Here is a 14643-nt window from a genome sequence, read left to right as displayed (position 1 = left end):
CTATGGTAAAATAGAAAAACAACTTTCAATAAAATTCCATTTCACTATCAATTTATTTGACAAGATAAGCATTAAGAAATACAGCAGTTTACACATCATCTTCAGACGTGTTATTACTAAAAAATTAGAACACAGGAAAAAAGAAAATTCCAAATGAGTTACTAACTTAGCTTTTAAAATTAGTTTTAAAATTAATTATTAATGGTTTTGATATTTTTAGCAAAAGCCTGAATAGTTGCATAATTACAAATAAAAATATATCTTCTTTAAGATTTTTACATTTGAATTTCAGCATGGTGGTATGAGCATTTTAAATGAATAGTTTATAAATCAGCAATACATTTGAAAAAAAAAACAAAAAATGGGATTTGAGCATTAGTTTTGATAATAAAAACATCTTGAATTAGATCTGAAATCAGGAGTAGTTTATTTTTGAAAATCATTATCTTTCTTAAAAGGGACACTAACCTGTGTTTTTCTTTTATCAAAAGTCTGCTTATTCTTCATTCAAAGTTACTAGTTCTTCTGTTGATATAAGTTTATAGTTACCAGGAAATACAAGGTGTTTTACAAAGACTCCATGCATTGTTTGCTTTCAGGTTTTTGCATATCAGATATCTTCTACCATTACACTACTTCCTCTTGGAATTTAATGCATTGTTTGCAAACTTTAAAACATTAAAATCGGCAATATGTTACTAACTAAAATGAAATTTCAAGGCTCCAGAAAAGAAAAAAAGAAACGAAACTGATGAATTTTTAAATTAATATTAAAAAGTATGATATGTACTTAGAAATTCAAACCTTACATTACAACAGTGGTTATCGCCGTCAATAGTTTATAGTAAAGCATATTTCAGAAAATAATTCCTTAAGTCCCTCACCCACACATCTATTCCCTTTCAGGATTTTAATAGCCATTAAGTGATAATTGATTTTTTTTAAAGAAACTGTTGTCATGAAAAGCAACTTACTGGTTTCTCTTTCACACTTCCAGGTCCCACAAATCACTATTCAGAATTAAGGTTTTGTGGAATAAAAACAATTCAACCTTCACTAGAGGCAAGTAATAAATATACACAGCTCAAAAACAGTTTAAAGGCCAAACCACTCTGCTTGGTAACTGTAACAACATGCTGTTTGTTTCTTAAATTCTTCCCCAAATCACTTAAATATTAAAAATGTACCCAAAAAATCCTTAAACAACCATTTAGCTTGAGAGACACATTCATTCCAATTGCGAAGGGAACGAATGAAGGTAGTTTGTCCCAGTGCGGCACCTGTAAGGAAAAGCCACTCCATCTTCCTCCCTATTGGCTGTTGCCGTGGCTACACTTTGTTTGGAGGCTCAGGGCGCTGCCTTCCTAACCAAGCCGAGGGAGTTGAAATGCTGGTGGGTGAGCGGGTGCCCCCTCTGCCGGGGTTCGGGTTGGGGAGGGGAATGAGGCAGAACTGGGCGCGCAGACGGCCGAGTCCGCCCACTCCCGCCGAGGCCGCACTTTGGTGCAAAGGGAACCTGGGCAGAGGGGCTGGCAGCGGAGTCACCGGAGTTGGAGATACTGGGAATTCATGCAAACTTGAGGATGAGCCGTGAAGGTTGAGGGGACTCTTGATTACGCGTATTTCCCACCCAGGGTTACCCCTCTTTTTCCCCCTTCCTCCCTCCAGTTCCCTCTTCCCATTCTTCCTTCGTGGTTATCTATCCAAGTAGATTTCCTTCCTTTACCTTTCAGTGCTTGAAAGTGGAATACTTTAAGATGTGCCACCTTTGGAAGCTGTAGCCAATTCCAGGATTTATTATCAATTTGAAGTAGTGACTGTAACCCACTGAGCCCGGCTTGTGTCTGGGGCTGCACTGACCTGTCTGGAAACCTTGAGCTACAGGCAGCTGTTGATGGAGTGATCAGGCGGCTAGTCTTGTTTGAAAAGGATTCCAGGCGTATAATGCACTCCAGATTTCGAGGAATTGTGTAAAAAAAAGGTAAACTTTTATGCTGGTTTAATAATTTTATATTGATTATGTATTGGAATAATATTTTGGATATATTGAGTTAAATAAAAATGCTAAAATGAATTAGAGCTGTTCTGTTTACTTTTTAAGATGTTGCAATGGAAAATTTTAAATTACATATCTGCTCCAATATGTCATTGATCTGGAGAATCAGATGAACAGGGACTCATGTAATGGGAATAACTCCTTATGCTGTTCTCCTGTCTTTGTTTTTGTTTTTTGCACGTAAAGTGTTGCCTACCTGTGCATTCTGCTTTAAGCCACATTAAAAAGAATTCTAATTTTCTACCTAAGAAAGCTATTGAATTACACTTAAAGTTTGAACTACAGGAAAAAGCTTCTGGTGCTTTGTTGTTGTGTTTTCCTCTGGAGGAGGGACTTGAATCTATAGAAAAATTAAAAAGTAGTACATATTGGTACTATATCAGTCAACATCAAGGTATGGTATGGATTGAAAACTTTCCCTAATTTCTTACAGAATTTTTCTATTTGCATACTTTTCTGCAACTTGATTTTTTTCAATTGTTCCTTCTTGGCTACCTGTCCATGACAGAGCAGTAAATGTACTGTTTTTTAAAGAACTTGTATTTCATTCATGATCCATCATAATAAATTTAACTGTTTTCTTACTGGGTGTTTAAGTACCTTTAATTAAATGTTTTTGAAGTAACTGCAGATTCACATGCAATTTTAAGAAAGAATACAAAAATACCCCTTGCATGTGTTGTCCAGTATTCCCCAATGCTGATATTTTGTAAACTGTAGTATAATACCACAATCAGGATATTGATATTGATACAATACAAATCCTATTCAGATTCCCTCAGTTTTTCTTATACTAATATGTGTACATGTGTTATTCTCTATACAATTTTTATCAGCTGAATAGTTCCAGCGGCCCAAGGATCTCTCGTGTTGCCCTTTTCTAATTATAACCAATTTCTTCCAACCTCACCCACTCTAGCTCCTAGAAATCATGAATCTGTCATCCATTTATAAAGCTTGTCATTTAAAAATGTTATATAAGTGCAGTTATACAGTATGTTACCTTTTGATGAGCTTTGTACTGCAATGTACTCAATTGCAAATCATGCACACGTGTACATATACACACGTTTATAACTGAAAAGTTTTTTGAAACAATTCTTGAATATATATATAATTGTTTCTTTCTGACCCAGCCTATCTCTTCCTCTCCTTTCCTACCATTATAACTAGTTGATCAAGAGCCACTACATTAGTTTTTTTAAAAGATTTATTTTTTTATGTATACAATAGCTAGGGTACAGGCCAGAGGCGCCGGAGGGTGAGAGGGTTCACCAGAGACAGAGTGGGGAGCAGAATAGGCAGACGGACCAAAAGCACTGCTGAGGGGAGCAGCGGGCGTGACAGGACAGGACTGCCTCTCCATGTGGGAATCTCTATGGCCCTGGGAATTAAATCTGTGCTGCAGAGGCTGCCTACAACCTCACAGTGCTGTGCTCCCCGGGTGTACCACCAGGAGGCCCTAAATTATTATTTTTTTTTTTAATGCACTAAAGGTTTCTAATTTGTAGTTTGAATATTGGATTAGTGGATTTACAGAGGGATTGCTGTTCAGATGGAGAGCTTGATTGTGTTTTCAGAACATTTGATAGTGGGGAAGGCAGTAGCGTTAGGATCCTACTCTCCCTTTACTTACTAGTATATGATTATGGATAATTAAGTAATTATTCAAATCTTGGTTTTCCTCATTTTACAATGACTGTAATTTCCTTTAACTTGTTAAATTACTCTGAAGATTATTAATCACACAAGTGTCTTCTAGTGCCTACTTGTCACCATTACTTAAAATAACGAGGCTAATGATCGAGTTTCTTGATGCTGCTGATTATGTGATAATGTTTAACATTAAATGTTAAATACGTATGTTCTGTTTGTCCCATATCCACTACAAGCATTGCAGATTTAAATGAAATAAATATTAATCTTATAGGTTGTATATGATCTATCAATATATTATGTTATTGTTGGTAAAAACATATGATTGCGGGCCTCCCCTGGTGGCGCAGTGGTTGAGCGCTGGGCTGCGAGGCTGCCCTCAGCCTCTGTAGCACCAGTTCATTCCCCGGACTCTGGCGAAGGTCCCACAAAAAAAAAAAAAAAGAAAGAAAGAAAAAAAACATATGATTGTATAGTCAAATTAACAAATCTGAGTAAAATGAGTAGACACTAGCCATATGTTTCCCCATACACAGACTCAGATTGCTCTCTCATGAGTATTGTAATTTGAAGATACAAGCTGTTCACAGGTGTTTTGCCACTAATTATTCCCATGAGGATGAATATTACCAAGAAATTTCTTTGTTCAGGAAAGTAAGGCAGTATATTCCATTTGACTTTTCCCTTAGAGAATTAGAAGAATATATTGAGTTGATTATTTTGTAGTTAAATATTAAAGGAAGGGTAGAGAAATAAACCAATGTTGTATAATATGTTACAACCATAATAAGATGTAATAAAAGTTTGTTAGCTAAATCTTGTTTCATAGATCATGTTGGATAGGTATGACACCTTAAAGAACTCAAAGATTTTACCAGAACACTAGTCTCTTCATTTTTCTTTAAATGATCCTGTGTTTTATTATGAATAAAGGATGATGGAAGACGATGATGATGATGATGATGCAAAACTCAAAGAAGAAATAGAAGCTGAATTGAATAAAATCAGCATATCTTCTTTGGAAAACGATGTTGATAGTGATTCAAAATCAGAAACCCAGAGTGATGATAGTGATACAGTAAGAGTTGGATTTTTATGTCTTTTAACTGGGGTATCTGTTCAGGTGAAATATTACTTTCCTTAGTATGTTTTACATGCTTTACATGTTTCCCCACTCCTTATCCTCTCTGGTACCTTCATTTCTGCAGTTGGATTTCCCAGCATGGTTTTACTTCAGTCTTGTCTGTTCCTTTGTTTTATTTCTTTATATCACATATGAGTGTAATCATCCAATATTTGTCATTTGTTCTTCTGGTTTAGCACTCTTGGTATGATACCCTCCTGTTCCATCCATTATAAGATGTATATATATATATATATATATATATAGTTGTGTGGTATTTTTAACTGTGTATATATACGACATCTTTATCCACTCAGCTGTCTTTGGACACTTAGATTGTTTCTATAACTTGGCTGTTGTAAATAGTGCTATAATGAACATAGGCGTGCATATATCCCCTTGGATTAATGTTTTGATTTATTTGGGTAGATACCTAGGAGTGGAATAGCTGAATCATGTAGTTCCATTTTTAACATTTTGAGAAACCTCCACAGTGTTTTACATAGGGGCTGAACCAGTGTACATTCCCACCAAAAGTATACGAGGGCTCCTTTTTCTCCATACCTTTCTTCTCCACACCCTCTAACACTTATTGTTTCTGGTCTTTTTGACATGGGCCATTCTCACAGCAGTGAGGTGGTATTGCATTGTGGATTTTGATTTTCATTTTTCCCTGATGATATGTGATGATATTTTTATGCACTTCTTTGCCATCTGTATGTCTTATTTGGAGAATGTCTATTGAGCTCGTCTGCCCAATTTATTTCTTTAGTTGTTTTCCTTTTTGTTGAGTTTTTTTGAATTCTTTGTAGATCTTGAATATTAATCCCTTGTCAGATGTATGTTGTATAAATATTTTCTCTCAATTAGTATGTTACCTTTTATTTTGAATATTGTTTCTTTCAATCATAGTCCCATTTGTTTAATTTTCTTTTTTTAAAAAGATTTATTTATTTATGCATACAAGAACTGTGGTACAGGACAGAAGTACAGCAGGGTGAGAGGATTCACCAGAGACAGAGTGGGGCACAGAACAGGAGGAATGACTGAAATACACTGCTAAGGGGAGCAGCAGGAGAGGCGGGAAAGGTCTGCTGCGCCATGTGGGTAGCTCCCTGGCTGGGGATCAAACTTGTGATGCAGTGGCTGTTGATAGCTTCATAGGTTGTGTCTTGGCCCCTTGCGCCACCAAGGAGGCCCCCATTTGTTTAATTTTCTTTTGTTTCCTTTGACGTTGCTATGGAGTCCAAAATGACATTACATAAGATAACTTCACGGAATGTTTTTTCCATGTTTTCTTCTATCTACTTTATAGTTTCAGTTCTTACATCCAAATCTTTTAGTTTCTTTCACTGTTCTAATTTTTAGGATTTAGATGACTTACCAGAATCAGTTCTTCACTGCATTAATGTCATAAAGAATAAGAGTAAAACTGCTGAAGAGCTCATTCTTCAGGACATGGAAGATACTGATGTTTTAAGTAAGTACAATTTTCATCTACTTGGCAGATAAGTTTTCTGTGGATATGAACAGTTTATAATTTATAACAGTAAACTACTTAAATTTCATTTCTCTTATTTTATACAGGTGTACATTTATCTTTACTATAATAGCTATACTACTTTGTACTGGTTATTTCTTTGTTTACCTTGCTACCCTCCTTATGTTTTCAATAAATACTAGTCACCAACATTTTGTTTCAGCAGGCTTCCTTAAAACCAGATGTTTTATTATATAACATCAAATAAAATAAAAGTAATTATGGAAATATTTTAGAAGTATCAATTTATAAATCTTTTTTAGACAAAATAATAATAATTTATATCAACACCATAACAATTTCTATTGCCGCAGCTGAGCAAAATTTGCTTGGAATTATTCTAACATAAGTAGCACAAAGATTTAACTGGAATTAATCATGTCTTGGGCTAATGATTATCACATACAAAAGAAAATAGAGGCTAATTTTATTTATGAATTTAACTATATTGATCAGGAGCCTCAGTTATAGACAATAGAGAGCATTTTAACTTAAGCAGTAAGATTTCTGGGGTGCATTTGTATTTTTATGGGTAGAGTAGATATGCTAATTATTGCTACAACACAAGCTGTGTTTTAAAATAATTTATTGATTAACTTAAATTTATGTCCCCTCACTGGGCTTAGCTAGACAGTTCTTGCTTGGAATCTTATGCATTTACTGTCAGGTGCTGATTAAGGGTAAAGCCTTTACTAGATTGGAATTCCAAGATGGCTCACTGAAATGATTGGCAGTTGATGCTAAGAGTTGGCTGGGAGTTCAGTTGTGCTTTCAACTGGCTGGCATGGCATCTGAATACTGAGAAGACATATTCTATGAGCAAAATGCTAAGATACTGAGGTAGAATCTTGTAAGCCTTCTTATGACCTATTCTCAGAAGTCATACAGCATCATTTGTATCACAGCCTGATGGCGACAAAAGTCAGCTATGTTCTGTGCAGGAGGGAAATACACATGGTGAACATACCAAGAAGTGTGGGAGAGACATCTTTGGATACTAGTTACTACAATTAATAACAGGATTGTTAAAAAGAATTGAAATAAAAAACAGACTCTATGTTATATCCAAAGTGTAAAATATATGCACACATGGATTGTATACTTAACTGCAGCAGAACTTACTGTTTAATAAAATTAAGAAATTTAGAGGGGTCCTTCTTAGTGGCCTAGGGGTTAAGTCTCAGTACTACCACCCCTGCTGCCTGAGTTAAATCCCCAGCCAAGGAGCTAATCCATACATGGCCCAACAGACCTCTCCTGTTTCCCCCACTGCTCCCCTTAGGAGTGTATTTCAGTAAATCTGCCTATTCTGCTCCCCACTCTGTCTCTGGTGAATCCTCTGACCCCCAAACCTTTGGCCTACATTAAAGTTCTCTGCACAAAAATAAATATAAGTTTAATAAATAAATAAATACAAAGAAATTAAGAGACATTAATTATCTACTATACAATCATAGAGTGTGTAAGTGTATAGTAGAATTTCTGTATCATGGTCTGGATCAGAAAAATGAAACTATTGCTCTCTGCTCTCTTCACACATATTTTTTATAAATACAAAGACTTATAAAAATTATCAACTGGAAGAACCTAAATCACCTTTCGCATCCGAACTTCAAGAGAACTTAGAGAATGTTGTTTTTTGCTTTTCAGTCTCTTCATAGGAAAGCATGCTAGAAAAACTGGGACTAGGTGTTGAGGAAGCATATCTATAATATCCAGCAAAATAGGTTTGAATGGTCAGTTAACCTGCAGAATTATCATTTGTAAAAATAGTTCTTCTTAGGAAACATTACCACATTAATTGAAATAAAGGTAAGAAACATACCTACATCTGCAAAGATAATAAAAAGACATTTTGAAGTTCAAAAATGTTATAAAATAAGGAATGAAAGTTCACTTTATTCACAATTTAGTAATTTTAACTTTTAAATTGATGTTTTTATTAAATTTTCAACATCTTGTTCAAGATTATATTGCTGTTTTGTATCTGGTAGATTTAAACATTTGTTGACTTCTCCTGAAGTATTATTGTAATATCAAACAAAGCTGTATTCTGTGCAGATGAAAAGTAAATTTCAGTTTGGAATGTGAAAGTTAATCAAGTGTTACAGTGATTTTAAAATTTTGTTATATTTATTTTTAGAATAAAGATCACAGATTTCCCCTGTTTCTCTCTTCATTTATTTTCTGTTGTTTTGAGTTATTGATCAAGAATCTACAGGTAAAGTTAAAAGAAAACATGTTTGCAGAATTTAAGATGAAAGGATGATGAAAGTGTTGGGGATTTGAATCTGTTGTACTCTACTCTAATATTTAAAATTATAATATTTTTTCTCTCCATAGGCTGTAGTTATGGAGCAGTTTCTAATGATCATATGCATTTAAGGATAGAATTATCAACAGAATATAAAGAAAATCCAGAACCATTAATGAAGGTATACATCTAGGATTTGACTGAAAGTGCTTCATATTATACTTCAAAAAATTATTTTTCCTTTTAATGTAAGATGATAGTTCACTGATTTAAAGTTCACTTATTTAAAAACAAACAATGATGTAAAAAATAAAAATAAAAAAATAAAAACCATAAAGTTCACTTATTTAAAAATTTAATTAAAATGCAGTCATAAATAGAATATGGTTTTATTATGAATATAGCTTTGTTTGCATAAAGAGAAAAAATTGGTGTGTTATAGATTTGAGGCAAATAAAATAATATGTGTTTACTTAGTATTTTATTAAAATAATGGCTTTACTCTCTATTTTGGTTTTCTTTAATCATTGGTAATCTTTTCACCTGTTAGATATTATCTGAAATAGAAAAAGAAGAATTTCTAAGAAGTAGGACCCATTGTGACAGTCCTGATTCTGTTCCAGAGTTGGGTCCTCATGATTTATCTGTGAATGAACAGACTTTGCCAGGTAGGCTAAACCACCAGTGATGTTTTTTTCTGTGACTGACCACATTTATCTGAAAAAAAAATTATGTAGTTTATTCTCTTTTTCATTTAGAAAAATATAATCACAATATTTGAAAATTAGTGTGCTTTTTAAAATACTTATTTATGTTTCTGCATAGTTTTCTTTATGCCTCCTAAATTATCTTTATTTAAATATATTTAAATTTTTCCACATATATAGTTGCCACAAAAGATTGAATTTATTAATATCCCTTAACAACATTACTTAAGTATTCCTTCACCACACATATATATATGCATACACACTATACTTTTATGTTAAATTTTGTGAAATAGTTTAAGGCAAGTTATATAATGTCTTTATTGAATGTAATAGAATTTAAGAATACATTTTCCTTTTGAATATCATCACTTTTATTAATGCATTAACATTATCTCTTCATTTTAAAATACTTTTATACTTTACATTGGATGTCTTTTGACAGGTTTGTTCTTTTTTTTTTAATTTTTTTAATTTTTTTGTTTATTTATACAAGCACTGGGTACAGTCAGAAGCGCGGGAGGGTGAGAGAATTCACCAGAGCTAGAGTGGAGAGCAGAACAGGCAGACTGACAAAATACACTGCTGAAGGGAGCAGTGGGTGGCAGGAGAGGTCTGCGTGCCATGTGGGTCCCTCGCCGGCAACTGGGGATCGAACCAGCACTGCAGAGGCTGTGAGCAGCTTTGCAGCCCAGTGCTCAACTGCTGTGCCACCAGGGGAGGCCCTTGACAGGTTTGTTCTTAAAGTATTATTTCTCTTCATGTGTAGATGACAGTGATATAAATTTTGGATACTGTGAAGTGGAAGAAAGGTGTAGACAGTCTTTTGAGGCTTGGCAAGACAAACAGAAAGAACTAGAAGACCAAGAGAAAGAAGCTCTTAAAGCTCAGAGGGATAAAGAAGAAAAGGAGTTTCAAGAAGAAGAGGAAAAGAGATATTGGTGGATGAAACAATTTGAAGTTGAAAAGAAGAAATTAAAGAATATTCAGAAGGTAAGTGGTTTTTGTTTTTCATACATTTTTTAAATCAGTAGCTACTTCTGGACAATGTTGATGTTTTGGTGTATGATATGGTTCAAGCTCTGTTCTATGGCTTTTAATTACTCCTGAATATGGGAAAATTGACTGGATTAATAGCATGCAACATGAACTACTCGCTTAGTTTTCATTGAAATGTATTTAATTGCTTGAATAAATTGCTTGGGATCTTGGGGTCCCCTAGAGTTTATGAAGTTTACAAGATTGTCCTCAAACGACTGTCATTTACACCATAAACTATTGCTTTTATATTCCTTTCTATAATTAGAAAAGGCGACACAATTTTCTTGATCATGCAATGTCCTTGTTATGTGATTTTATACATGTAACACATTATGTAGAACATATTTAGTTGAAGCAGTTCAACCCTATAGGTCATAATCTGTACATCACTTCCATACTACGTCTAATTCCTTGATTAGAAGTCTTGGGGGTGTAAAGGAGATCTGTATTGTTTTATTTTGTTGTTCTACCCAGCCTCATGTCATTGTACTGGCATATTGAGAAATTGGTAGATTTTTAGGACCCTACTTGTGAGCCAATAGGATCCTTAACATGTTTGAGTATCAGGTAGAACTGGCCTTTGTGTCACACATTACTAAAATTGACTTGTCTATCTCCCAGAACTTTCTAGTTGTGAGTCTTCCACACAGAGAATATTAGCATGTAGTCACTCAGATAGTTTAGGACACTCTAGCCCTTTATGTTGGGTACATTGCATTTTCTGATTATATAGAAAATAAACAAATTAAAGGCATTTATACCTGCAGTGCCTGTTTGCTCATGACTTTTTCTAATAGTAAACTCTGAATCTTTAAATTTTCAGGCCAGATTAATTGATCACTCCCAAAAGTCAGAACTTTTTTATTTAATTCCAGGACAGAATTTGAATGTAATATAGACTATTAAAGTAGAATTTACTGTCTTGTTCTGAAATGCTCATTGCTATCGATTGTTACTAGCATTTTCAGATTTATATAACATCTGATTTTTAAATACTGTTCAGGTAAGTTGTCATATTTGTTTTATAACAAAAATTTACTGACTACCTGAAGGGCAAAGTATTCAGCTGAGTGCTTAGATGATACAAAAAAAAAAAAAAAAAAGCTAACACCTGGGCCCTACCCTCAAAGAACTATAACTTAGGTTTTGAAAGTAATTATTATTTTATCATAAAATTTTGACCTAGATAATATTTGACATTAGAAAATTAAATGCATTCCTAAATGTGCTTAATTCTGCCTTGGAGTTTGAAAGTTTTCCAATATGACCATTTCCATAATTTTATAATTATAGATTCTTATATGTAATTTACATTCATTCATTCATTTCTGGTCCTTTATTTGCTTCCTCTTCTATTCCCCAAAATAGCTATTGTAAATCTCTTTCCTTCAGTGTTCTTAGTCAATCATTATTTGCAAATGAGCACTTAATATTTTTCACAAATTTCTGACTTCCACTTTTTTCTAATCCTATTTTAGTTAGTATCATTAGATTTTAAAGCAGACTAAAATGTCTGCTTAGCCTCTTGAAAGTCTAGTCAGTCTAGTCATTTCAAATGTAATTGTCTTTGTGAAACCTTTCATTATCTTCTAGTTTTAGTACCTGTCGCTACTATGCTTCTTTGTAGTCATATCTTCTGATAACCTTATTATGCTAAATGTGGGCTACTGTGTGAACTTATAATAACATTCCCATATTAAAGGTAAAGTTTTAGATGAAGGGAAATATATTTTACTGATTTTTTGTTATTCTTTCTTGTTTCTTTGTTATTCTGAAGTACCTTAACAAAATAGGTGCTATTAAAGAGTTATTAAAGAGAAAACCTTTACCCACTGAAATTATTTATTAATAAATTAAATAGGATGGTGTGGAAAGACAAAAATTTAATAACAAACCATTTTATAAACATATTATTTATGATTTTTGCATTGCCCAACGTTATTTCCAGTCAGTGTGTTTTATTCTATAAATAAATATACTCAGATAAATAAAACTATTTTTCCAGGTTGCAAGCAAGTATGTGATGGAAGTGGGAAACTTAGGTATGATTTATGTGATACTTTAGGTTGAGATTAAAGTTATTATCCCCATGCTAATAACCGAAGACTGATAGTTGTTTTCTTTACCCATTGTTCATAAATATATATTGTAAGAATTATATAGAATAAATATAATATTTGATATTTAAATTTAGCAATTCATTTTTATCATATGTTCAGCAAGAAGAGGACAGGATGAATGATGAACTCCATAAAGAAGAGACAATGTGGAAAGAGAAAGTTAAACAGCATGAGGTATATATTTGTTGTTTTAAAAATAAATTACTGTGTTTGAAACAAATATTTTAAAATAATATTGCCTAGCTAATGTAGCATTTAATTTACTAAAGCATTAAAAATGTTATTTATAATCATTAGCTCTTCTTGAAGTAGAATGCCCTGAAAATGGAAAAAAAAAAATGCTTCCGTGAGTAGATATGTCTTCATGATTTTTTTTTTAAGATTTATTTATTTATGCATACAAGAACTGGGGTATAGGCCAGAGGTATAGTGGGGGAGAGGATTCACCAGAGTCAGAGTGGGGAACAAAACAGGCATATTGACTGAAATACACTGCTGAGGGGAGCAGCGGGCGCGACAGGAGAGGTCTATTGCACCATGTGTGTAGCTCCCTGGCCGGGGATCGAACTTGTGCTGCAGTGGCTATGGATTGCTTCATAGGTTGTGTCTTAACTCCTTGCACCACCAGGGAGGCCCATGTCTTCATTAATTGTTATTCTAAAGCTTCTTTAAAGTGTTGAAGAAACACACTATTTTGAACATTTCATTATGATTGAAGATTATAATGAAGGATGGCTAAACTTCTTGTATTTCCTCAAATCTTTTATTTATATAAAACATACTCCTAAAAATTTAGGTTTCTAATGTCCATTTTTTAACTGAAATATGATTGACATATCATATCTTGTATAAATTTAGGATGTACAACATATTTATTTAGTACAGCATATATTAATATATATATTTATATTGCTGTCCATATTTAAATTAAAAAGCCAATTAGCCATGTGAGGAGACAACTTACCTGCAGGTAACCCAAATGTTGGAGTTAACAGTGCCATTAAAATACCTGTATCATGCAATAGCAAAATGGTTAAACAGATAGGTGATATGAAAATAGAATCTATAATGAAATATCAAGTATATATTATAGAGTTGTTGAAGAATTCAATATATAAAATTGAAAATCAGTAGATTAAGCTTGATAGTATGTTTGACTCAGCGATGAGAACATTAAGGAAACTGAAGCGAGGTCTATAAAAAAATCCAAATTAAAACACAGAAAGAACAAGAACTAGGAAAATAAGAAATCAGCATAAGAAATATATGCCTTACATAAAAAGATAAAAAAAATTGTGTATGATAGTATCATAGAAGGAGAGAAAGAATGGAGCAGAAGCAATGGATAAAGAGGTAATTAAATTGAATTGACCTGTTTTTAAAAAGTCACTTGTAAGCATTCAAATATAAGTAATCATTCCCAAGTAGAATCAATACAAAGATAATTAAAACTAGGACTTTAATAATGTGATTGAAATTCAAGACAAGAAGAAATATTTTCAAAACAGTCAGGAAAAAAGACTATCTTAAAAGGAGCAACAGTATACTAATAGCAGATTTTTTAAGTGAAATGAATGAAGAAAGAAGGGAGTAGAAAAAAAAAATTAAGCACTAATGGTTTCACTGATCACAGTATCCTTTGAATATAGGGTCTTCCCCTGCTTTCTGGATCACTATTCATTTCCTAGAGTATATACCTAAATACTTGCTTAAATATGTGTTTTTTTCTAAGAATATTTTCTTCATTTTAATTTTTATTTTGTTTAATGGCTCTTTTCTCAGAAATTCTTCTTCTACTCACTATTTTTCTGTTGTACATCATATGTGTTAATTTTCTTCAAATATTTGCTGAATTTTGTTGATCTGTTTACCATTTTTCTTAGGACTCTATTGACAATGAAATTCTCTCATAACCCTAACTCTAAATTATTTCATCTAATGCGTATTTCATCTAATGCAGGATAAGATATGTGAGGCTGGTTCATTCTGTTTGTTCTTCATATGTATATTCTACCTGGCTTACCTGGTATTGTAAGTGTTACAAAATCGTTCCCTGTTTCCAGAGTTCCCTTGTTAACTCTAAGAGTCTCCTTTATCAGAACTCCAATCCCAGAAAATCTGAAGTCATTTTCCTACTCAGATTTTG

The 14643-nt window shown here is 33.2% G+C and overlaps 1 protein-coding gene across 1 annotated transcript in view; it reads left to right on the top strand.

Annotated features, from left to right (window-relative positions):
* Positions 1-1252: 1252 nt before the first annotated feature.
* Positions 1253-14643, top strand: part of LRRIQ1 (leucine rich repeats and IQ motif containing 1) — a gene marked incomplete at both ends in the record, with an annotated part of 135822 nt that continues 122431 nt past the window's right edge. Inside the window, 8 exon segments of the mRNA XM_084254647.1 lie at positions 1253-1366; positions 1368-1393; positions 4646-4790; positions 6204-6315; positions 8719-8810; positions 9180-9297; positions 10106-10329; positions 12597-12671. Coding sequence (XP_084110773.1) covers positions 1253-1366; positions 1368-1393; positions 4646-4790; positions 6204-6315; positions 8719-8810; positions 9180-9297; positions 10106-10329; positions 12597-12671 — 906 coding nt within the window.

Source organism: Talpa europaea, assembly GCF_964194135.1.
Source record: "Talpa europaea genome assembly, chromosome: 15".
Classification (NCBI taxonomy): domain Eukaryota; kingdom Metazoa; phylum Chordata; class Mammalia; order Eulipotyphla; family Talpidae; genus Talpa; species Talpa europaea.
The sequence above is the reverse complement of the archived record's forward strand: the minus strand, read 5'-3'. Positions and strand labels throughout refer to the sequence as shown.